The 25,429-nt window shown below is 39.6% G+C and overlaps 1 protein-coding gene across 2 annotated transcripts; it reads right to left on the bottom strand.

Annotated features, from left to right (window-relative positions):
- Window positions 1-3,324: 3,324 nt before the first annotated feature.
- LZTFL1 (leucine zipper transcription factor like 1) lies at window positions 3,325-16,377 on the bottom strand. 2 transcript variants are annotated; one of them, XM_042476866.1, is made up of 10 exons: window positions 16,167-16,377; window positions 14,467-14,630; window positions 13,190-13,384; window positions 12,743-12,803; window positions 10,830-10,898; window positions 9,341-9,406; window positions 9,184-9,261; window positions 6,949-7,122; window positions 5,070-5,173; window positions 3,325-4,351 (listed from the first exon to the last, which is right to left on the bottom strand). In XM_042476866.1, exons 1-10 carry the CDS (start codon window positions 16,167-16,169, stop codon window positions 4,333-4,335), a joined length of 933 nt encoding a protein of 310 aa, XP_042332800.1. In that variant the 5' UTR covers window positions 16,170-16,377; the 3' UTR covers window positions 3,325-4,332. The 2 variants fall into 2 exon arrangements, with proteins under 2 accessions (XP_042332800.1, XP_042332801.1); XM_042476867.1 differs by having other exon boundaries at window positions 14,506-14,630; window positions 16,167-16,364.
- Window positions 16,378-25,429: the final 9,052 nt, after the last annotated feature.

The raw sequence follows: 25,429 nt of genomic DNA, 5'->3' as shown, positions 1-25,429 counted from the left end.
CTGGCTTATCAGCCATTTGGCTGCTTTCCTGGACATTCTTTTTCCTCCTACTCCTCTGCCTCAATGAAGGGGAGGCCTGTTACACCTTCTGCCCCCCCTCTGACCTAAATTCCTCCCCTGAACCTGACCTGATCATGATCAGGGACAAGTTCATATTTGCCGGACCTGTTTTTTCTCAAATGATACAGCTTTTACTCTGCTTTCAAAAGACCCGGACCAAGGGGGATTTGCCCCTGAATGGGTGTGAAAACCTCGTTTTTGCTTGTGGAAGGATCGGGGCCAATATGAACTTCCTGTGGTTAATCTGGGTTCTGATCAGGGGTAAAAGGTAGTCTGAACAGGCCCTGGATTTTCCTGTCAATATAGTCGTGCCCTCAGACACTTCTCTACTATCCAATACAGTGCTCCCTCGGGTTACGAAATTAATTCGTTCCGCGGCTAATTTCATAACCCGAAAAACCTTCGTAACCCGAATTGCCATAGGCGCTAATGGAAAAAAATAGCTCTCTGCTGCCCTCCGGTGGCGGCCTTTCCATTTAAAACAGCGCCGGGGTTTTTTCGTAACCCGAAAAAACCTTCGTAAGCCGAAACAATAAATCCCTATGGGATTTTTTCGTATCCCGAAAAATTCGTAAGCTGGGTAATTCGTATCCCGAGGTACCACTTATATGGAATATGTTAGTTAAAGATGGGCATCTTGTCACATAATGTTTTCTTAAGAGACAACTTTATCATTTTCAGAATGTATAGAGGCAAAGATCCATGTCCTTCTCCCACTTGTCTTGCCTCTTCAGCATTTACAATGTTTGAGGTTTCATTTTATAATAGTTATGCTAGCTTTGTACTTTTATTTAAAAAACTGAGAAATGTTATTTTCATTCAATTTATCAGTGCCACATCAGATGTCACAATGATCATTATACAGATCTATGCCTAAGAAAGATGTCCTGGTCTCACTTGAGGGCCTCAGACAGGACCTAGACTGCAGAAATTTGCTATGTGGAACTGGGCTGGTTGTGCATTAGTTGTGCTCTCATCAGTATGATTCAAAACAGACATCATGTTGGAAGACTGAACATTAATTCCAGCAGTTTTTAAACAATGCTGATTGTAGTCCCATTTATGTGTATTTGAATTGGTTTAATGATTCAGTGCATTAATCTCAACTGTACACCCCACAAGGACTAGAAGAACAGACACGGTTGGCTCCTGATGTACATTTCTGTAAACCCTGATAACACAATGGAACTTAAGACAGTACTCACACTGATTTCAGTGGGTTTACTTTCTAAATAATTATTAAGTCTGAATCCCTCACACATCTTTATGATGCACCCAAAGTTCAGGTGTATGTCATTATATGACTAACATATGCAGACGTATAAGAGTGGAAGCATACTGACTAATTAAAAATATTATTACCACCATCATCTACTTCCAAGTCAGTTAGTGCCAACTACTGAATTCAGGTGTAGTCCTTCTATGCTGGCTCTATCAGTTAACAAATGTAATGCGTACCAGTTTAAATCACTTTAGCAGAAATCATGCCTCTTATTCACAAGCACAAACACTCCTTGAAAGAAAAAAGGCTCCTCCTATTTTACCACAAAATAAATACATCCTTACACCATTATTTCAGGCACAGCAAGCAAATTAATTCTGCTGTATTTCATAATAGTTCAGGGTTAATGCTAATATGTGGTGGCCAATGAAAGAAGTTTTGCTAACTTGGTTTGTTTATGCGGTCACTTCCATTTTTCTATGCTTAATCCAAGAACACTGTCATCACACCAGAATTCTTTCTGCATATTTGAGGAAGCATAACAGAATGATTCAAGTACACAACCTGGATTGGAATGAGATTTAACTTTACAGTACTTAGACTAGACAGACCCATTATAATAAATAGAACTAAAATTTGTAATGGCTAACATTAAGTCCTACTAATTTCAATAAGGCCATTCTAAGTGCAAACTAAATCTGGGTCAAAAACAATATTTATTTATTTATTTAACTACTGTGGTGAAGTGTTATGATTTGTCATTGGGACAGATCATATTCTTTAAGACCTTTAAAACAAATTTAACTAAAAAATTGGGGTTGGATGGAAAGTTTCCTTTTCTGCAAGGTGAAGAGTCTCTTCAGAAGAAAGGAACTTTTGTAATCAATGCATAGACCAATGGTCTATGAATGTTAGTCAAATAACAGAAATAGTTAAAATAGTTCCTCCTGTTTCAGAAGTCGGAATACAGTAGGCCCTTGGTATCCACTGAGTTTGGTTCCAGGAACCTTCATAAATACCCAAATCCATGGATACTCAAGTCCTCTTATATTCAGTGGATAGTAAAATGATGTCCCTTATACAAACCAGCACAATCAAGGTTTGCTTTTTGAAATTTATATATTTTTGAATATTTTCAAGTCATGGATGACTGAATCCGTGGATAAAGAGTCTGTGGATATGGAGGGTTCACTGTATTAGCAACCAATGGTGGGCGTGTTAACTAGTTTGTGAGCGTTCTTCAAGTATGCAACAGGAAGCAGACAGCAAAATTAAACTAGCTATTTGCAGGGCTCCTCTTACATTATTCCTTTTCTTTCATTTTTCATAGCTACTATTACTTACCAGGAAATTCAAAACACGTAATCTCAATCTTAAAGGGACTTAAAAATGATATAGAATGCATATTCTTTAAATACATACACAAACAGTGGGGAAGAGAACAGGAATGAGGAGTAATGATTTAATGCGACATTGCATAGAAAAAAATATTTGCTGAATGCTAACATGTTCTGTGTGGCAGTCCAGTAATAATGGATACTGTTCTGTATCTCTCAGTTGGGTCAAGCTATCCTATCCCAGTCTGTCAGTGTGCTTTACTATGCACATAATAATGAAATAAAATTGTACTGATTATTAGGTACTGAAATTAAAAGAACAATGATCCAGCATGATTAGCTACCACTCTCCCCCTTCAACACCAACATGACTGCAGTGGTACTATGTGCATATCAGCCAACAGCTGAAATCTCTTCACTGTCATTTGTTTTGAGCCCTCACCAACTAAGATATTTTGCATTCTTTTTTTCTTGCCTACTAATAAAAACTTTGAACCTTTAGTACTTGTCTATGTAGTTTATAAACATCTTGCCTTGGGCAAAATACTGCCCTGCCATTTTGGACTTACCTAAAGTATTATGAAATTTGTAAAAATCAAGATACAGCCTTCTATTAGTTGAGATACAGAGTCAACTGTTAAAGGGACATGGAAACTTGTTCTCCACTATATTTCATGTAAAGGATCCACAAACCAATTCATTAAATGCCTTAAAATCTTAGTAACTTGTTTTATAAAAACACTGAACATATAATAATGGTCAACAGAAACATAAAGCTTAAAAGAATAAATACAAGAATGTTTTATAAGTGCTTTGTAACTGAAACAGTCCTTCCACAGAAACATCTTCCACAAATCCTGTTAAACATTTATTTCATTTAGTTTCACCTGGGCTGTTGTCAACAGATTTGGAACAAACAATTTTTTTACCTTTAATTTGGAATATTTTCAGAGTGTGGTTTATAATGCCTGCTAAACACAACTGATTAATTTCAGTGTAGTCTACCTAGATTCTGAGCCAAATGCCAGAGAAATAAAATGGAAAGTGTACCTGAGTGCACTGTGATGCCTGTCTAATATTTGTAATAAAATTAAGTACTTCCAGTTAAGACAGAAGAAATTCAGTCTGCATATATTTACTGGTGAATTAACCAAGGAAGACCAAATTTTCTGCTTCCTAAACACATAACTTTTCTCTTGGTGATAAAACTCTATTGGAAATTACTGAGATAATATTTTATATTATTACTGTACAGAATCAGCCTTTCCCTCCTGCTATCACTGTAACTGCAAAAATAAACCACATTTAGGAAACATGTCAACTGCATGGAATAGATTGTTTGGGCCTGCACTGTACAGATATATAAGGAATGAAAATTTAATTCTAAAATTTTGATTAAAATAAGAATAGTTCCTCTACTACAGGTTCTCTGCACTTATATTCTTCCAGACAATGCACAAGGTAACTATTAAAAAAGGCTTGAAACACAGAAATAAGACTATGTCCTTTTTTTTTTTTGGCTCTCAGTTCTCAGTTATGACTTCCTAATGTAAAATATGCTTCCCAAAAAGGGAGAGAAAAAGAAAAGAAAATTAGAAACAAACTTTTTGAAATGCATGACTTGTAACATATTCAAAAGCAGATGACCTATTTTCAAAACGGCCTGCTTTTCCAACGTGGCAGTTCTTTTACACAGCAGATGTTCTTCTGATATTAATCATCTGGTTCATATCTTTTAAAAAAGGAAGTTAGAAAAACAGATTAAAATATCATGCTAAAACAAGACACAACACATTGCCACTTAGCTGTAGTGTATGTTCTAGTAAGTAACCATTACTCCATCAGGATACACTTATTCAGCTCTTGAATACAACCCAATGTAAAACAGAACATTTTAAATCCTAATAATTTGAATCTTTATCTGAGTTTTTTCACTTCCATTCTGCACTGTGATGTCAGTGAAACAGAACTGGATGACTTGCACTCAAGCCATCCAGAAATCCTGCTGGAGTTTATTTAGCTTGCCAGGAACCTGTCCTGTGTGTGTAGATGAGCAGAACTGAAGAAGGTACTATTCACAATTCACTTGACTTGCATGTTTACAATTCTAAAAGCTACAGTTATAGAACGAACATCAGCATCTTGGGGCTGGGATCCAAAGATCTAGTTCTGCACACTCAAGAAGGCTTTATACTTGGTTTTTAAACCATAGCAATTTTGGGCAACCTCTTAACAATGCTTTTAAAAATATCATGAAATTGTTGTTTGTAGAATGGCATGTGGTTCTGCTGTTCAAAGGAAAAACAATAAAAGCATGTATAAATGCTGAGACTCAACACGATTAATTCACTGAATCCTAGTCTCAGTTTTCACTTACTAAAAATGTGTGGTTTGGCAAAATCACACAATGTCATACAAAGATGAAAGATAAATGGAAGAACACAACTTACTTTGTAAGCTTCTTTCTTAGCTCCTTTATCTGCTCGTTCTTCTTGGACAAAATCTCTTTCATGTTGCGATAGGCAGCTGTTTGCTGAAACTTCTTTTCCAGTTCCTGTTCATTTAGAATCATTAATGCATTTACATAGGTTTTTTTTTATAAAGCAGAATGGAAGCTTACTAGGGGATCTCTATCAGAACTGTGTAATGAGCTACTGCAGACCGATGAATGTATCTGAGGGAAATGAGATTTACAGCACAATCCTTTAAATCAGCAGTTCTCAACCTGTGGGTCGTGACCCCTTTGGGAGGTTGAACAACCCTTTCACAGGGGTCGCCTAAGACCACTGGAAAACACATATTTCCGATTGTCTTAATGTGGTTTATTTATATACCCCTATTCCAAGGATCATAGCGGTGAACAACAATAATACAACAGTCTTAGGAACCGAGACACGGCAATTTTCTGTTGGGGGTCACCACAACACGAGGAACTATATTAAAGGGTTGCAGCATTAGGAAGGTTAAGAACCACTGCTTTAAATATACTCAGAAGCAAGTCCCACTGTACTTTGTATGGCTTATGTCAATGTGGATAGGTATAGAACTGCAGCCTTAACTCCCCTTTTTGCTTTCTCTTCCAATCAGCAAAGGAATCTAGCCTATAATTTGTGATGTTATGGACTATTGAAAAAAGTTGTATATTTAGTACAGAAATTAAGGTAAATATGGTTATAGATGTCATGTATGGTATATGTAATAAGGTAAGTGATCTGTCAGGAGGAAGTGAGTAGGAATGTTGGAAGTAAGTGGTAGCTGAATATTTGAAGGTATTTAAAAGGTATTTTTAAAAAGCTAGGTGGACATCAGTTTTGTGATAGCGAAAGCAAGTACATTTCTATACCGTTTATCAGTGCACTTAAACACTAGTGGTTTACAATGTATAAGCCAATTGCCCCACACAAGCTGGGTACTCATTTTAGCAACCTATAGAAGGATGCAAGGCTGAATGTACCCTGGAGCTCTGTCTGGGATTGAATTCATAACCTTGTGGCTGTGAATGGCTGCAGTTTTGGCATTTAACCACTGTGTCACCAGGGCAGAGTGAGAGTGAGAAATATGAATATGAGTGAAAAATAACAGTGAAAGCTATGAGTTAAGAGTTCATGTCAGTCAGGTTTTATATGTTTTAAATATGTAATTTTTACAATATGTTTTTGTTTTTATACACGTGTGCTTCTGAGAAAGTTATATAAAGGTTACTGGAATGTTTGGCTTCACACACATATTGCCTGTGTTGCCAGCAGTTATTCAAGGATAGTGGTATCCAGCGGTGGGATCAAAGAAATAAGTCTCACACAGGAACAGCAAGGGCACCTAGAAGTTCTCCATGTTTGATGCCACAGGAGTGGGACAGGTGGAAGACCCTTGCAATTGGTGGCAGAGGTGGAGTTAGACAGAAGTGTTCACATTTTAGTCCAGAACTCCTGGAACTTGCATATGATACTGATTTTTTTTTTAAAAAAAACCTGTATATTAAACCTGTTAAAACATAATTCCTTTCAAGGACACTCTAACTATTTTTTAATTTTTTATATCAAAAAGAATAAATATCTAAATGAAAAAGATATTCCAAAGTTTATTCTATACTGTAGATTACATGTGCTATAACTATTTTTCTGTATTAAAATATTGTATATCCTGCCCTATACAGTATCTAAAGATCTCAGTTCTAAAGATGACTTTCACTAATATACAGTATAAGCCACTATATTCTATATTCTCTTTCATATACAGTCAATACATTTATCCCACTGTCATGTTACTAGACTTAGGAAAAGAAGGTGATGACAGCTATGACTTCAGCAGTGCAAAAGAATGAAAACTAACCTTTTCAGCCATAGCCAGTTGGTCTTGAACCTTAAGAAGGTCATGCTTTGTTGACACCAGATTCTCTTCCAGGGATTTTTGGTTTTCAGTACTGTCTTTCAGAGTCTTTTCTAACTGGTACTTCAGATCAGCCATACCACTTTCTAGTTCACTAAGATCCTGTGTAGTGTTATGCTGAAAAAGAAAGGAAGCAAACATAAACATGGTTTTAATAAAATAAAATAAAAAACTACAAAATCCATTACTAAATAATTAACACTTGCATGTTCACTCACACCTATTAAAAACCAGATGCAAAAATATATACAGTGGTACCCCGGGATACGAAAGCACCACCTTACGAAATTTCCGGGTTACGAAAAAAATCAATAGGAAAAAACTGTTCTGGGTTACGAAGGTTATTTCAGGTTACGAAAAAAATTTTGGTGCTTTTCGGCGCTATTTCGCACGAAATCGCGGTTTTTCCATTAGCGCCTATGGCTTTTTCGGCTTACGAAGGATTTCGGGTTACGAACGCGGCGGCGGAACGAATTATTTTCGTAACCCGGGGTACCACTGTACCATGCACCCCTCTTAGACTATGAACAAGAGATGGAAAATAAATGCAATAGCTTTATATCATCACCTGAAATGTCTAAGAAAAAAACTTTGAAAAGGAATTAGGGGCAAAAGAGACCGCCCTAATGGGGAGACTTTAAGCCCCTCTTCCGAAGATGGATTGTGGCCATGGCAACTGCACACCATGGCCCCAATTTGCCTTTTTACTGGCTGAAAAATAAGTGGCAAACAGCGGCTCCTTTTTGCACAGGCAAAAAGCCGGCTTTTCCTCCCTGCCATGGCCGGAAGCCAGCTTTAAAGCGCTCTTATGACGTGTGTCGTATTAACACCACTAAGCACCCAGAAGTGGCCTTTCATCAAGGCAGCCAGGCAGCTTGAAGCCGGCTTCTGAGCATTTGGGGGGGGTATGCATCGTCTGAATGCCATGACCCCAAGATGCCTGCAAGCAGGCTTTTTATGCCAATCTGTTTTGCACCTTGTTTAAACATAATATTTAAACCTTCCTTATAATATTTACTCTGAAAAGCAAAATAGAGAATCTTGGGATTCTTCATTTGTACTATGTTGCGCTAGAACAGAGCTTCCATTTTCATCCTGGCTATGAAGACCTGTAAATATATCTAAAGATATCTTTAAAGATATCTGAAGTCATATAATGTATGCTGCAGCAACTGAAAGTTAATTCCACAAACTCCAACAACAGATTTTGGGAAGAGCATAATACCTTCGTATTGGAATGTTATATACTGTATGGAAGTCCTAGTTGATTTTAATAAAACAGATTAACTTCAAGTGGGGAAATTCAGTCAGTCATAATTTATTACAGTCCACAGACCCAAAATTTAGGTATTCAGTCAAGACACGCAAGTTCTCAAAATTCCCCACAATAAAACTGCAAGTGGGGAAATTTGTAAGATATTGTTTCAATTTAATATTGCTGACTGCTGAATCAGAAATTTAATCAGGAAGTTGCCAAGTCATGAACTATAGCCTCACAGAGGCTAGAAGAGATAAAAATAACTTTTTAAATTTAAAGGAAAAAAAAATTAGCCAGGGATTCAGGTAGACATTTTTGTTAGTATTAAACAGAGAAGTTTTCAATCTGAAAAGCCTCACCATGTGTCAATACAGTTCTGTTTGGTCGAAGATAAAGCTTTAACAGCTGGAACAAAATGGCGATGCTTTGGAAACAGTAATTTAATTTGACAGGGAATACTGCTATCTAATACATAGTTTAAAATTATTCAGTGCAAGAAAGCATAGTTCTAGGACTGACTTTCAAAACTAAAAATTTTCTTAACTGAACAACCCCCGCTCCTCCCCAAATATTTTTATATCAAAGAATACATACCACAAACCATGTTGGAAAGCAAAATAAAAGAAATTTGAATTAAAAAAAAACAGCAAAAATGGTAAGAAATGCTTATTTTGCCTGTTGTACTTTCGTACTTATTATTCATCTATTTTGTTTTGTTTTTTAAATAACATCACATATGGTTATCAAGTTTACAACGGGCCTGGCAAATTAAACCAATTAAATTTTTTTCTGAAAAAGCTTCTAAAATAATCCATCTGGAATAATTCAATATCATTTAACATTTAACTGAAATGATATTAAATGTTAGTCAGTATTTCCCCTGGTGTAGTTGATCTATTTGAGTAAGACAATTTTTTTACCTTTTGATCTCCCTGAGCAATCTCTAGATCTCGCACAACTTTCTCTAACTTTGATTTTTCATCCAGTGCGCTGGTGGCCTGAAAGAGATTTGAAAATTTGAAAAACAGAACTTCTGCGCTTTCAGTATATGTATATCAAAATCTTCAGCAAATTTACCTGCGCTTCTATTCTCTTTAATCTGCTCCTCAATTTTTCGTTTTCTTCTTGAAGTCTTGCAATTTCCTGTGGATAATTAAACAGTTGATTGTACTATTCTATCACTAAATAGTCAACTTATAGACATGTCTAACATTCAGACATGTTTTTCTGATTAGAACAAAGATAACCGGGAGATAATGGTCATCAGAGTAGCAAGTGTTCTATGGGCTACAATACTTACTAGTTCTGACATGCTTAACTTTAAAACAGGGTGAGAGCAGGCACCCACATTTGGTCAACATTCCCTCTTCCTCCATACACAGACTGAGGAAACAGCAGGTTGGTAATGGAGAAAATCTTCCATCCTTCATTTTGGGAGCAAGAGGACATTATTGCAGTATATCCTCAAATTCTCAAATATGACATCCATGGTGCACCCTCATGTTTTTCTCCAACAACAATTTCACCTCTAATGATTTCTTCTTCACTTCCCAATTTTTCTTGATTATATATACCATTTAACTTCACTGGAATTAAAGAAAATGAAGCTAAGAAGAGGGAATTATTCTAGCTCTTGCTTCAGTTCAGCGTTTAAGGCATTAGAATATTAACTATTCCTTGCCTGAAAGGATCTTTAGTGACAGAAAAAGGAACAGTGGCCAAGCTGAATCATTTTTAATCATACCATAGAGGACGAGATCAAATACAACAAAAGCTCATAGATTTCTGACAAACTGTTTTTCAAATCTCTGTTGACTAGAAAGGAAGAAGGAATGGACGGTTTCTGATTTTTAAAGATTTTCAGTTATCCTAAAATTACACAATAACTTTTAGGAGGAGGGGTTGCTTTTGTTTTGTAACTTATATCTGGTCTTAAATGCAATGCATTCATATTAAATATATAATTTCCCAACTAAATATCTAGTGATTAGATTATATATGGCCTTATGGAATTTACATTCTTCTTCAACCATACAATCCTATACACTACTACTATTAATAACGGCCCACTGAATTCAATGAATCTTACTGTCTGTTAAATGCATATGGAAATGCAGTTTCCTGCAATTCTATGCACATTTAACTAAGAATAAGTCCCACTGAACAAAGGAAGACTTATGTCTAAGTAAACATATATAGCACTGCAATGTAAACGAACTTAAATAAAGCTGGCATTTTCAAATTACATGGATAATTTTTGGAAACCTAAAATTCTAGCTGGCAAGAATGGAGAAAAACTGTGTACACCATCGTTTAAAAACTATGGTATAATGCACCTGCGTCATACACTGGAAGCCGTGCCGGAAAAAAACCCTGGCGCGTCCCAGAAGAAGTAACGGGGTGTGCGACCATGGCACCCCATTACTTCTAATGGGGCCTGAGCACACACGTTTTTTTCCTTATGAGGGGAAGGGCCAATTGTAGAATAATTTCTAAGCAAAGGTTTAAATAACATTAACTGAATTAACAGACAACAGCCAAAACTATCACAAGAACTACATCATACCTTCTGTAGGAGTTCTGATGCCCCATCATGCAATGGAGTAAGTTTAGGCTTAACCAGCTCTGGATTGGGCTGGAGGAAAAAGAGCATTAAAAGGTTATAAGTACATATGTACATCACCGCTATGATCTTTGGAATAGCGGTATATAAATAAAACAAATTATTATTATTATTATTATTATTATTATTATTATTATTATTATTATTATTATTCAAACATATTCTTTCCAGCATGTATAAGACAACTCTATACATTTTCTCTAGAGAAAACACTTCTCTAGACATTTGTAGGTCCTCCAGCATGATTCTATTATCAACTTCTGGAAGATGTTGACCATAGAGTTGCACTGGAGGACCTGGAGAGTCCTAGAGATGTGTTCTCTCAGGTAAAAAGAATAATGTTTTTATTTGTGGTTTTTCCACATTCATGGGAGTCCTTCACTCCTAACCCCAGAGAATGTGGAGGGACCACTGTACAGCTCACTGAAGTGAATGGGATAAGTGGATGCATGACTGAAGCTATAAGATAGCAATAGCAACAGCAAGTACATTGCTATACTTCTTATCAGTGAACTAACACTACTTAAATTGTTTACAATGTGTACGCTAACTGCCCCTAACAAGCAGGGTACTCATTTGACTGGCTTATGAAAGGATGCAAGACTGAGTGGATCTTGAAGCCCTGCCTGGGATCATACTCACAACCTTTGAGTACTGCAATACTGGCATTTAACCACTGCACCACCAGGGCTACCTTCCTACCTATATTCTGGTAGGAAGAGTGTTTTCTAAAGGTATCAGATGTAAGGAAACAGGTTATAAGCTCAAAACTTCCTCCTCCTCCTCTCCAGACTCCTTTCAGTTCATGTAAGGACTGTGAAGATCCTCAACTAACTGCCCCCTCCCCTTTTAACAACAGCCTCCAAGCTATCCATGTCTCTTTCTTCCCTTATATAGCATGCATCCTGCAGGGCATCTATTTACAAGAAAAATTATCTTCACTGCTTTACCATTTCCTCACAGACTTCCTGATTCAGCAGACCCGCTTTCCAGTCATGAAACAACTGTCCCCCTCACATTTGGCTCCATTCTCCCTAGTTCCAGGTCTCTGGATCACTGAGACAACCTGTCTACCTGCAGAACAGACTGTCATACAGACAGCAGGTCTCACCAAACATTGGAGCAGGTAAAAACAACATAGGTTTCTCTTCTTGTTGGTGCTTTCTACAAACACTTTTGAAGTCTTCTATTAGTGCGGTTTTAATAGGCTGACTTATTTAACTTTTAACACACACACACACACACACACACATATATATATAATCATTTTTATGGAGCTATACTTTAAGTTATGCTTGAACCATGTTGGGTGCCATGTTGAAAGAAAGGCAGAATATAAAATGAATGAATGAAAAGAACAGCACAATGTGACTACTTCCTAGACTGATGGTGGGGAGGGAAAGATTCCCTCATATTATGCTTACAAAGTAGAAACAGAGCTACTCCACTGTCTCTAATCAGAGGGAGCTGTATTTGATTCTCTCCAGCTCTATCAGATTATATCTGGGCTGTTTCCATCCCAGTCGGCAATTATAAAATCATTAATAAACTTCTACTTGAGCTTCCTTTTCTCCTTCTCCCTCTCCATCCTCTTTTCCTTGTGTGCTATGTCTTCTAGTTTGTAAGACCGATTTCAGAAACCATCTTTTTTGTAACTATTTTGAAAGACATTTTATTAAAGAACAGGATAAATATATTTTAAATAAACTGACAAACTTTTTAAAAAAAATTAAGCAAAGTGTTATTGCTTAGAAACCATTAACTTTCTAGTTACCTCTTCTCTTAAATTCAGAACCATTAAAAACTCCATATAGTAAGCAATTTTGCTATAATGGCAGAAAAAGATTCATACGTACTTTCTTATTTGAAGCTGTAAATTCTGACTGTTCAAACTCTGCAATTTGCTCTAATAAGTCCCTTGAAACAGAGAAGAAAACATTTCACTCAGTTAATCCTTTTGAACACCAAGCTATATTCTATATTGTACAGAGCAATGAAAGCGATAAAAACAGAAAAATTAGTCTTGCAGTTGTATATGGAAAAATAGTACTAAGGCAGAAACTTTAATGGAAAGATCCTTTTAGAAATAAAATTACTTTTCTAGATAAACAGATTTACTTAACTGATCAGGACTGCAAACCTAAACACACTTACTTGGGGCAACTTTAGTTGAATTTAGTGGAACTGACCTCTGAGTAAAAATGTTAAGAACTCTTGTAAAGATCAGTATTTTTAAAACTAATAGTGCCCCAAACACACAGTGGAAACACCTTATTAATATTTGTACATTTCAAAAATCCTACCTATTTTCCAGCTCAGAAATGTCAGTCTGCAATTTAAGATACCACTTCTCTGCTTGGGAGAAAATCTGGCGCAGAAGTAACACATTGGTGTATGCCGTGTTAATAAGCTCTGATTCCACCTCACTGTGTACCACGGTTTGTAAGCCATCCAGTATGTCTGTAACTTCATCGATGGTAAACGTGTCTTCTACCAACCTTCACCCAAAAAAAATGTACAGGGTTATTAAAGCATGCATACCAGCAAACCAAAATATCTGAATTAACAAAACAAACAAGCAAACAAACAATATGGCTACTGATATTTTTGCTGTAACTATGTAAATACATGGACAACAATCCATAGAATCCCATGGATTGCAGTCAAATGCTTTTGTGTGACTATTGTACAGTGGCAGCAATGTTTACTTCGGTTGGTGAATCCTCTTTTCCTTCTGGATTACATTCCAGAGAACCTTTGCCGACTACTTTAAAGAAAGCATTGACAGGGATGATGGAGCTGCTCCTGGGAAAGGAAGGTGGAAACCAAATTATGTATAATGTGCTGAATTCCAGTTATGGTTCCAAAGTTATAGTTCTATTCTTAAGTTGTTAGTATGATTGGACCACATCACTACTTTCTAAAAAGAAACTGGGATTAAGTCTGCTTCAGATCTCTACAAAGTGACAAAGCAATCAAGATATATATATCATATCACACACATACTATATATATGTGGGAAAGATGTTGCGGTTACTTGAAGATACTGTGTGTACATGATCAAATGAATTTTCTATTATGGTTTGTGACCTGAGGTCCCATTCTCTGCAATAGTGGTGCGATGTGTGTGCCGAAGCATGCACACGCCATCATTGACAACAATGGGATTTGCTGTCCATGGATGCTCAGATCTGCGCACGATAAGCCTGCAGATGGTGAGAACCCACTGTGTTTCAGATACTAGTTACATACAACTTGGTACTGAAGAAAGGCATAAAACACAGGTACAATGGGGGCTGCTAGTAAATACACTCTTGATACTCTTCTGAGTGAAGGCAGGTGCAATATAAGAAATGTTCCTGCATTCCCAATTAAATAATATACACATATTAGATAAAGCAAATGGCGGTTTATATGTCAGTCATGCTGCACAATTTGTAAAAGCTGCCTTCCATATTTTTGGAACTTTGTATATTACAAAACAAAACATAAAGCACTGGGTTGCAAGCAGTGAGTGTATGCCCAATCACAGTCCCTTCTTCACAAGTATTACATCTGTGTGCATGCTACATACTGGCACCTTTGAGATTGTGTTCCTGTTATTTTATCACCAGGGTACCTGCTGTCCTTAAGGTCCTGAAAGCAGGAATCGACTGTCTTGAGGCGAAGGCCACGCTTGGAGCGTGCAAAGCGCATGTAGTTGATCACTTCATTCTGATGGTGGTCATTAAGCCCCAACTCTGCCTGCATAAAGAGACAAAGACATCAAACAGCATTTATGTAAACAATGTATGTTACTCTTAAGACTTTTGGGTCTTCTGCTAACTTATTGAGTGTTATGAATTACATTGGAAAAGGCAGCAACCACCTTAAACTAATGTTTTTTTAAAGGCTGTGTCCACAAGAACAGTGCCAGTGGTTTTATTTACCCATGTCCAAAAATATGTTTCCTCTAGGCATTTTCCAGTGTAGTTCTATGTAGATTGTAGGTTGTGTGTGCTTCTGGCAGAGGATGATCACAGAGTTTTGATGGAGGACCTAGAAATGCCAGGAGGGGTGTTGCACTACTCCATGCTTTAAGAAAACAACCCCAATAAATGGGCCCTGGATCAAAACACACCTGACCTCTCCCTAGAAGTCGACATGATGAAGCTGAGACCGCAAATCGTGGGCCACATCCATGCAATTTGAAAATGCCAGCTTTATTCTAGTCCCTTTACATTGCAGTGCTGTATGTGTTTACTCAGATATAAGTCTTCCTTTGTTCAATGGGACCTAGTCATAGAATCATAGAATCAGATTTGGAAGAGACTGCAAGGGCCATCCAGTCCAGCCCCATTCTGCCATGCAGGAAATCCAAATCAAAGCATCCCGGACAGATGGCCATCCAGCCTCTGCTTAAAGACCTCCAAGGAAGGAGACTCTATCACCCTCCGAGGGAGTTTGTTCCACTGTCAGACAGCCCTAACTGTCAGGAAGTTCCTCCTAATGTTGAGGTGGAATCTCTTTTCCTGGAGCTTGCATCCATTACTCTGGGTCCTAGTCTCTGGAGCAGCAGAAAACAAGCATGTTCCCTCCTCAATAAGACATCCCTTCAAATATTTAAACAGGGCTATCATATCACCTCTTAACCTTCTCTTCTCCAGGCTAATCATCCCCAGCTCCCTAAGTTGTTCCTCATTAGGCATGTTTTCCAGACCTTTCACCATTTTTGTCGCCCTCCTTTGGACACGCTCCAGTTTCTCAACATCCTTTTTGAATTGTGGCGCCCAGAACTGGACACAATATTCCTGGTGGGGCCTGACCAGAGCAGAATAGAGTGGAACTATTACTTCCCTTGATCTAGACACTATACTTCCTAAAATCGCATTGGCCTTGTTAGCTGCCGCATCGCACTGTTGACTCATGTTCAGCTTGTGTTCTACTTGGACTCCTAGATCCCTTTCACATGTTGTCTCCTTAAGGCAGGTGTCCCCCATCCTATATCTGTGCATTTCATTTTTCCTCCCTAAGTGCATTACTTTACATTGCTCCACAGCAACTCTAATCACTAGATGTCTGCTTGGGAAATTACATATTTAACATGAATGAATGCATTGCATTTAAGACCAGATATAAGTTACAAAACAAAAGCTCCGCTCTGGGCCCCACAACAAACTCCAGCTCCCAGAATTCCATAGCCTTGAGCCAAGGTACACTTAAAGCGGTGCCAAACTGGGTTATTTCTCCAGCGTGGATGCAGCCCAGATAAAAAGGGGAGGTAAAGCGGCCCTTACTCACCATGGCGCTCCGCACAGAAGAGCGAAAGGGTTTACAGGACGCCGGTTGCCATGGTGAGGAAAGAGCAGCCTGGCGAGTGCCCCTTTTAGGAGCCCTATTGGTCAATCGGAGCGTTTGCCTGGCCGGAGAATGAGACAGTAAGTTTGGCTGCGACTTGGGGGGCGGGGCTAACGGAGGCCGAGTTTTCAAAGGGCCCAAGAGTTAAGTGTTGTTACGGTTCGGGCTCAACTTCCTGGTTGTGTTCGACGTTGTTTTCTCCCCCCTCCCTTTGTTTCAGAAAGAGTGATAGCTCAGCTACCAATAGGAAACGGGGAAAGCCAGGGCTTTAGTAGAGCCGTCGTGTGGTTGGATAATGCCGAGCTGTGCTCCGTCCCCCTGGGGCTATAAAAGGGAGGAACAATTGTGCATAGTATAATAATAATAAAATATCATACTATTAAAATATTATTGTTTTAAGTTTGTAAGCCACTTCTTGTCCCAATTTCTGTGGGGAATTGGGATAATCATATTTTTATTATATTATATTATATTATAATAATATATATTATAATAATATAAAATCAAAATGCAATGATCCCACCACGTTTAACATATTATATATTATGTAATTATATTATAATGATATAAAATTATCCCACCACAATACAATATTATTTAATTATATTATAATAATATAACATTAAAATAAAATTATCCCACCACATTTAATATAAAATTTTATTTTAATGTTATATTATTATGTGTTATAATGTTATATTATTATTATATTATTATATATAATAATATAATATAATAGTAATATAAAATATCCTACCACATTTAATATTATATTATTATGTTATAATATAATAAGTTAATGTTAAAATAAAATTATCCCACTGCGTTGTGACCCAATTTTGGTGGAGAAGTGCGATAATTATATTTTAATATACATTATATATTATATTATTATAACATAATAATATAATATAATATATAATAATATAATATTTTATTTAAATATAATTGTAGCACTTCTCCACCAAAACTGGGACACACAAAGCAGCTTTTAAATTAAAAAAAGCAATGCAATTATAAAACATAGAAAAGTGAGCATTAAAATGGAATTAAGTATAGTATTAAAACGCATCACTCATTAAAAGAATGAAATGCCATTTAAAAGAATTATACTTCAGAGCAATTTTCCCTATTATTATTATTATTATTATTATTATTATTTTATCCTGCTTTCCCCCAAAATTGGGACACAAAGCGGCTTACAAATTTTAAAAAATCCAATTATAAAACATAGAAAGGTAAGCACTAAAGTGGAATTAGACTAGTGTAGTATTAAAACATATCACTGATTTATAGAACAAAATGCCATTTAAAAGAATGATGCTTCAAAGCAACTTTTATCAGAAGGTGCAAAGGTACAGCACTTTGCTTTTGTGGTGCTTTGTGACTGTTGTTGTGTGCCTTGTTTCCAACTTATGGCAACCCTAAGGCGAACCTATCTTGGGGTTTTCTTGACAAGTTTCCTCAGAGGAGGTTTGCCATGGCCTTCCCCTCAGGCTGAGAGAGTGTGACTTGCCCAAAGTCACCCAGTAGGTTTCCATGGCTGAGCCAGGATTCGAACCCTGGTCTCCAGTGCCATAGTCCAACACTCAAATCCCTATGCTATGCTGGCTCTTTTGTTACTATAGGCATGGAAACCATTAAAAGAAATATAATCAACAGCACAGATATTACTGAATAAATTATTCTAGTATACAGTACAGCAGTGAACTGGACATGGCTTGATACATTTGTGGGATTTTTCCCCCCAGGGAAGTTCAACAGGTGTCCTCTTTCCACATTTTCGGATTATATATGAAGACTTTTTAATTCCTGAAGGGTGTTTCTGATTACTTTTTGTGCAAGAGAAAGAGACAGCCTGCTCTTTGGACTTTGCTTTGGCTGTTTTAACGATGCCAAATGCATTTAGGTTTTCTGATTTTAATACTACGTGTTTGTTAGATCTCTCTATATGTCTTTGTTATTATACAGTGGACCCTCCACATTCACTGGGGTTAGGGCACAGGACCCCCCGTGAAAGTGAAAAACCATAAATAAAAATCCACTATTCTTTTTACCTGAGAGAACACCTCTCTAGGAATATCTTGGTCCTCCAGCGCAACTCTGTGGTTAACATCTGCCATATGTTGACCATGAAATTGTGTTGGAGGACTTACAAATGGCTAGAGAAATGTTCTCTCTAGGAATCTCTAGGTCCTCCAGTGTGACTTTTGGCAGACGTTGACCATAGAGTCATCCTGGAGGACCTAGAGAGACTCCTAGAGAGAGCATACTAATCAAATCCATGAATAATCAAATCCACAAAAGTCAAAGCTGCAAATGTGGAGGGACAGCTGTACATGTTAAATTAAGGTGTTTATGACACTGGGGATGATTTCGGCATTGAAGAGAGATTAAAGCACATTTAAAGCATACTGCAAATGAAGCAAAAATGGCGAGTAGTTGTGCAAATGATTATCACACACAATTGCGCAAATAAAGTGATAACGGAAATGCATTGTCGTTGAAATCTGGAAAGTAAAAAGATGCGCATTAATGCTTCCTTGTGAGCGGTTTAATGGCAGGTTTTGTGTCATGTGAAATCATTATGCATAATTGCACGGTTTTTCTGGGATATTCACAGCATAAACTCCAGATCACCTTTGTGTGATAAACCCCTATGTTACTTTGAGAAATGCATTTGAAAAATGGGGTTTAACAGTGTATACATCATAAACCTCTTTTAAAGGGTCTTAAATGCTGGGGGGAAAGAACCATTTGTGCCAACTGCCAGCTGTAAATAAGTACAATAGTTACTGTGGAATTAATTGTATGCACAATAATACATTTGTTAGTATTTAAAGTGATACAAAATTCTTTATTATTTGTGTACACTTTCTTGAAAAATGGATTGAACTTGTTAACAGTACTGAACGTTTCAGTAACATTATCATCATCATGCAAAATAACAAGTGAATGTAGAAGGACCACTGTAGATTATATTGCAGTTTCTGGCATTCATAGATTTATAATGTACTAATATTACCTTTTTGTATTTCATAAAAGTAGTTAAAAAGTAAAGTAGAGTAGCTAATAATAAATCCAGAGGAGGAGGAGGAGGAGGATATACAACTAGACAGTTATATCAAAGGTGAAACCTTTACCTCTTTAATGTACATGGGCAATATAAAGTTTCCAAAACAAAGCAAATGAGAGGTAAACAATGCTGCACAGCAATGAGGTGCAACAGCCAGCTAAAACAAAAAGTCAAACATTCCAGGCAGGACACGGTGGAAGAAGAAAAATGCAAAATACGAGAACAAAAGAAAACAAAGAGCTAGTTAAAATGCTACCTATTATGCCAGCACCATCCTAATTAAAAAGTGATAAAGAATAAATGGAAACCCATACAATGCTATTCAAGCAATAGATATCCTTGAAAAAAACAATTGTTTCAACTTTCAGGTTCCTTGCACTAATCCAATGGCATCACTTGGTGGGTGCAGAGGGTGCCTGTGGACCTCACGGGGTGACACCCCGGAGGAGGAGTGACACCCAGTTGGACTCTCCTCCTGCTGTGGGTGGTGTGTGAATGCACCTCTTGTGGCTTTGCTGCCACCCCAGCTCTTTCCTTGAGGAGTGAGCCGAAATGGTGGCCATTGCAGTGGAGGGACAAGTGTGTTCCTTGTGGCTTTGCTACCATCCTGATTCTCCTCGAGGAGGGAGCCGAAGTGGTGGTAGGGATGAGCACTATCCTACCTATGTCTGCCTCAGGAGAGGTGGCTGGTGAGCAAGGAAGCAGAAAGAGAAGGTGGGTCAGGCCTCCTCAGCCTCCCCTTGGAAGCCCCCAGCTCCGGATATCACAACTGCACCAATCTAAATGAGTTCTTCCAAGATCAGTAGCATTTGAGCATGAAGTTTCATGTACATCTCCCTGGACACTGCACAAGTGAAATTTGCATGGTTTGAAACAATCGCTACGCAATCACATTGTTAGTACATCTCTTGATTTGATGCCTGTGGTCCAAAACACACTGCAGAGCTAATCCAGTTTGAGACCACTTTAACTGCTCTGGCTCGGTGCTAGGGACAACTAGGAACTAGTTTTGTGGGATATTTAGCCTTCTTTTTCAAAGAGCTCTGGTACCACGATAAAGTACAGTCCCCAGGATTCCCCAGCATTGAGCCAGGGCAGTAAAAGCGGTCTCAGACTGGATTATTTCTGCAGTGAGATATGGACCTGTATTTCCAAACGTAATTCATTTTCTTTTCACCTAATGCAAAAGAAAGGGATCTGATGCCGGAGAGATGATACTAAACAATGTGTATTTCTACAATATAACTGAGTGCTAACGATCTAATGTGGATATTAGGTCATTATAGTAAGTAGATAGCGCAAGTACAACCTGATACAAAATGTTGCACTGGGAAATGCTCCTACTTAAGGTTCCAGTTACCTCGCTATACCATCTTCCAAAGTTGTCCATTTCATTCTTCTGTCTGCGTTAGTCTTAATAAGCAGTCAGCATTATATGGCCACTGACCATGCACATTCAGTCTTCATTGGTGTTTATTTGGGCAGGTTTCCTCACTTATTTCCTCCCTTACATTTCTTTGTATTTTTGTCAGTCTTGGGTTTTGTCAAGCCTGCTGGTACCTCTGCTGAGTTGTGGTGTCGCTTTGGCAACAGAAACATTGGGTTCACTATTGTTACATACGCTTGGAAAGACAAAGGGCAGCAAAATGAACATTTCAAAACCTTGCCTTGATATGCCTTTTGCTCATCGCTGTACAGGATAAAATAGTTTGGGTTTGCCTCTGTAGAACAACAACCCTCTTGAATCTCTCCTTTTTCTTTTTTCTTTTTTAAATTAAAGTTTATTGCATACATTAAAAAGTGCAAGGTCATATATATTAATACATATACGTTAAGTATTTTTTCCCCTTGTTATTTTAACAGCAAAGAAAAAAGAGTTTATCTGCGTTATTTGACTTCTCGTCAGTTCTGCTTGGGTTCAAAGTAACTAAAAGTAATATTAACAATTCCCTTTTATTTAAAGTTGTTTGATGACTTCAGTATATCAAAATCATATTGGTATCATTGAACAGTATCAGGGCTTTGGTATACATTTGTGGTGTGTTATGACCATCTTTTCACAAAAATCTGTTATAGTTTCCCAATCTTTATTGAACACTGTATGAGTTTCTTTCTATCATATTTGTTAGTCAATGCAATTAAATATTATCTAATGTTTTTAATAACCATCCATCTATTGTAGGTAATTCTTTTAACTTCCATTTCTATGCTATGAGATTCTCTCCTTTTTCCTTTGCTTGTTTTCACATTTCCGCCTTGAGTTGAAATGTAAGGGAGGGGTACTTACAAATGGGAAGGGTAAGTTTTCTCCCTTTTGTTTTTCTTGCCTGTATAAGGCCTGACATATCATTAAACAACAACAACTCTGACAGTTGAGGTCTCTCCCCTCTTCTTATTTCTGCCACACCCTGACCACACTCAAATTTTCTCCTATTTTAGTCCATTTTTAGAAGTTACTGTACTGTGATCATGAACAGGGAAGTCACATAGCCATTTTCAAACACTTTTTTGATCAATCTAGAATATTTTCTCCCTTCAGTTAATTGACATTGCCACCATCCACAAATCATACTTTTCCGCCTTTAGACATCAACTGCCTATCCAGGTCGGGAAATACACTCTGCCATTTACCTGTGTCAGATTGTGAGGTATGTTGTTTTGCAACTCAGCTCAGATACAATCCCATCTTTGCAACCCCTCCTCTGCAATACATATTCACTTTTCTGGTATCATTTCATTCACCATAATTTCTCTTCCATTTCCATTGAAACTTACAAAGTCAGGCAAAATGTTTGTCAGTATTGCTTACCCCCCGCCCTCCAATTTTGATGAAATTGCCAAAGGAGGGAGGGAGGGAGAAGTTTTAAAAGGTCTGCTAAAACAATTTTCAAAACTTCTAAGTAACAGCAGTGGAACACATGCTTAAATTAACGTTTTAATTTTAAAATAAAGTATACAAAAATACAATGATGTTGTGAGAAAAGGAGACCCGAATAAATAAAATTGGCAATACTTTCATCTTGTTAGTTTGCTATCCAGAGATGGAGCAAATGAACATCATAGGTGAAAAGGGATGTGATTAACAAATTAACCCATTCTGGTTCTTCACTTACCATCAATTGATTCAATGGACTTAGTACATGCCTTTGGCTTCTGTGACTATCCATAGAGAAGGATCCAGATGCAAATTGGGTGACGAATATCAAGGGATCTTTCCATTCACATGCTTCACCATAGGGAAGCCTTGGTGAATGTTGGGTTTGTGCTAAACCAATATCTCTGAAGATGTGGATGGATTCCTTGGATGGCTATATTTACACAAACATGGAATAGTGTCCTTTTTGGCTAGTACATTTTGCCAGAGCTGAATTGGCTGTGTGTGTATCAAGCATGAATGTCTCTTTTTAAAGAAAGTTTGATTCAAACAGACTTCAAACAGACTTGAACAATGTGTTTGTGCATCCTCCAGATCAGGGGTAGGCAACCTTTTTGAGCCGGGGGCTGGGTTGGAGTCCCTCAGACAACTAGGGGGCCGAAGCCGGGGGTGGAGCTTCCACCCCAGGGGCGGAGCTTCCACCCCCAAGGGTCATGCCACCTCCTCTTTGCCGGCCCCTGACGGGGCCCCAGGCCCTGTCAGAGGCCAGGAAAGAGCGGCGTGGCCCGCCAGCGCTGGAGGCCTCCCCGTCTTTGCTGGCCCCTGACGCCAGGGTCCCGTGTGCCCGTCGGAGCCCTCCTGGAGGGCCCCTGCCACGGCAACTGGCCTCCCAGCGGGCCCCTGGGAGGCCAGTTGCTGTCCCTTGGGCCTCCAGGAGGGCTCCTGCGACGGCAGCGGGCCTCCCGAGGCCCGTTGTCTTCGCTGGGGTCCTCCAGGAGGGCCCAAGGGACAGCAACTGGCCTCCCAGGGGCCCGCTGCTGGCGCTGGAACCCTCCTGAGGGACCCTGTGACGGCAACGGGCCTCCCAGGGGCCCACTGCCGCCGTTGGAGCCCTCCTGGAGGACCCGTGAAGGCAACGGGCCTCTGGGAGGCCCAATGCCGTCGCAGGAGCCCTCCTGGAGGGCCCAAGGGACAGCAACTGGCCTCCCAGGGCCCGCTGCTGCCGCCGGAGCCCTCCTGAGGGACCCTGCGACGGCAACGGGCCTCCCAGGGGCCCCCGCCGTTGGAGCCCTCCTGGAGGACCCCGGTGAAGGCAATGGCCCGGGAGGCCCACTGCCGTTGCAGGAGCCCTCCTGGAGGGCCCAAGGGACAGCAACTGGCCTCCCAGGGGCCCGCTGCCGCTGTTGGAGCCCTCTGGAGGACCCGGTGAAGGCAACGGCCTCTGGGTGGCCTGCTGCCGCCCGGAGCCCTCCTGGAGGGCCCCAGAGACGGAACTGGCCTCCCAGGGCCCGCTGCCACCGTTGGTGCCCTCCTCAGGGACCCTGCGACGGCAACGGGCCTCCCAGGGGCCCGCTCCGTGTTGGAGCCCTCCTGGAGGACCCCAGTGAAGGCAACGGGCCCTGGGTGGCCCTCTGCCTCGCAGGAGCCCTCTTGGAGGGCCCAAGGGACAGCAACTGGCCTCCCAGGGGCCCTGCCACAGCGGGCCTCGGAGGTCCCATCGCGAGGCAAAATGGCCTCCCAGGGGCCGCTCGCGTCACAGGAGCCTCCTGGAGGGCCCCAGCGCTGGCAATGGCCTCCCATGGGCATCACAGGAGCCCTCCTGGAGGGCCCCAGCGACGGCAATGGGCCTCCCAGAGGCCCGTTGTGGCTGCTGGAGCCCCGTTTCAGGGCTCTGGAGGACGCAGCGGGCCTCCCAGAGGTCCGTTGCGGCTGCTGGAGCCCCGTTTTGGGGCTCCGGAGGACACAGCGGGCCTCCCAGAGGTCCGTTGCGGCTGCTGGAGCCCCGTTTCAGGCCTCTTACTGGGCGCTGCCATTTTGCCCTTCAAAATGGCGGTGAAATCTCGCGCGACCTTTTTGGTTGCGCGAGACTTCGCTGCCATTTGGAAGGGCAAAATGGCGGCTGAAGCCGCTGAAATCGGCGGCAATTTCGGCGGCGGGAGGGACTGGCGGAAAGGCGCCCGCGGGCCGGATCCAGCCCGCAGGCCGGAGGTTGCCGACCCCTGCTCCAGATGATGCTAGACTCAACACCCTCAGCCCCAGTTGTCATGCCAAAAGTCAAGAATGGTGGAATTTGTAGGACTAATACCTGGAAAGCCCAATGTTTTCCACAGTTGCACTAAACCAGCTTATAAAAATTGAGTTATAAATTCCACCAAAATACCTCCCTAGGAACTGGCTCTTTTTTGCTGGATGGTCTGCCTGGTAGTTACCAATCTCTCACATATACAGTCAGCTCTCCATATCCATGGATTTTTTCCCCACAGATTCAAGCATCCACGGCTTAAAAATATTCCAAAAAAGTATAAATTCCAAATAGCAAACCTTGATTTCCCATTTTATATAAGGAACACCATTATGCTCTGCCATTATATTTAGTGGGACTTGAGCATCCACAGATTTTGTTATCCACAGGGGATCCTGGAACCAAACCCCAGTGGATAACAAGGCCCCACTGTACTTATCCATCAATGCAGGGGTTTTCATACAGTGGGGTGGGGTCCCTAGGGGGGTTGAGACTAGCTCAAGGGGGGCATGATACTTGGAGGCTCTGATTTCTCCTCCTCCTCCCAAATGTTTTGATTTGTAAAATTTGCATGTGTGTTGAGTTAAACATTGAATAAAACTGTTCTAATTGGAAGAATATTCAAGAAGATCATATTTTTGTTTATATGCTATGTTGAGTGGGGTGTGTGACAGTTGTATGTAGATGTAAAGGGTGGTTCCAATGGCAAAGAGTTTGAGTACCACTGCATCAGTGGAACTATGCCTCATTCTCTTACTCTATTCCCACTTCTTGGGATGCAGAAAAATATGCCTTTACCCGCAAGGGTCCAGCAGAGTGGCTTGTTCCTTGAGATCTCCTGCCTTGGATGGAGAAGAGACTCATATTTGCTAGAGAATATAGCCAACAGGAGCATGACAAATAGCTTAACTGGCATGCTGCTTTGGCAACTGCTTTATGCAACAAAATTATTATTATTATTAATAATAATAATAATAATAATAATAATAATAATAATAATAATAATAATAATA

The sequence above is a fragment of the Sceloporus undulatus genome, chromosome 6 (genome assembly GCF_019175285.1).
Source record: "Sceloporus undulatus isolate JIND9_A2432 ecotype Alabama chromosome 6, SceUnd_v1.1, whole genome shotgun sequence".
In the NCBI taxonomy this organism is placed as follows: domain Eukaryota; kingdom Metazoa; phylum Chordata; class Lepidosauria; order Squamata; family Phrynosomatidae; genus Sceloporus; species Sceloporus undulatus.
Note: the sequence above shows the minus strand (reverse complement) of the source record. Positions and strands in the feature narration are given on the sequence as shown.

Excerpts from the sequence above, each read along its gene's own strand:
- LZTFL1 (XM_042476866.1), bottom strand. Across the intron at positions 12,804-13,189 it reads ATTTCTGAGCTGGAAAATAG|GGACTTATTAGAGCAAATTG; the intron begins GTAGGATTTTTG and ends CTCTGTTTCAAG. Across the intron at positions 10,899-12,742 it reads TTACAGCTTCAAATAAGAAA|CCCAATCCAGAGCTGGTTAA; the intron begins GTACGTATGAAT and ends TTTTTCCTCCAG.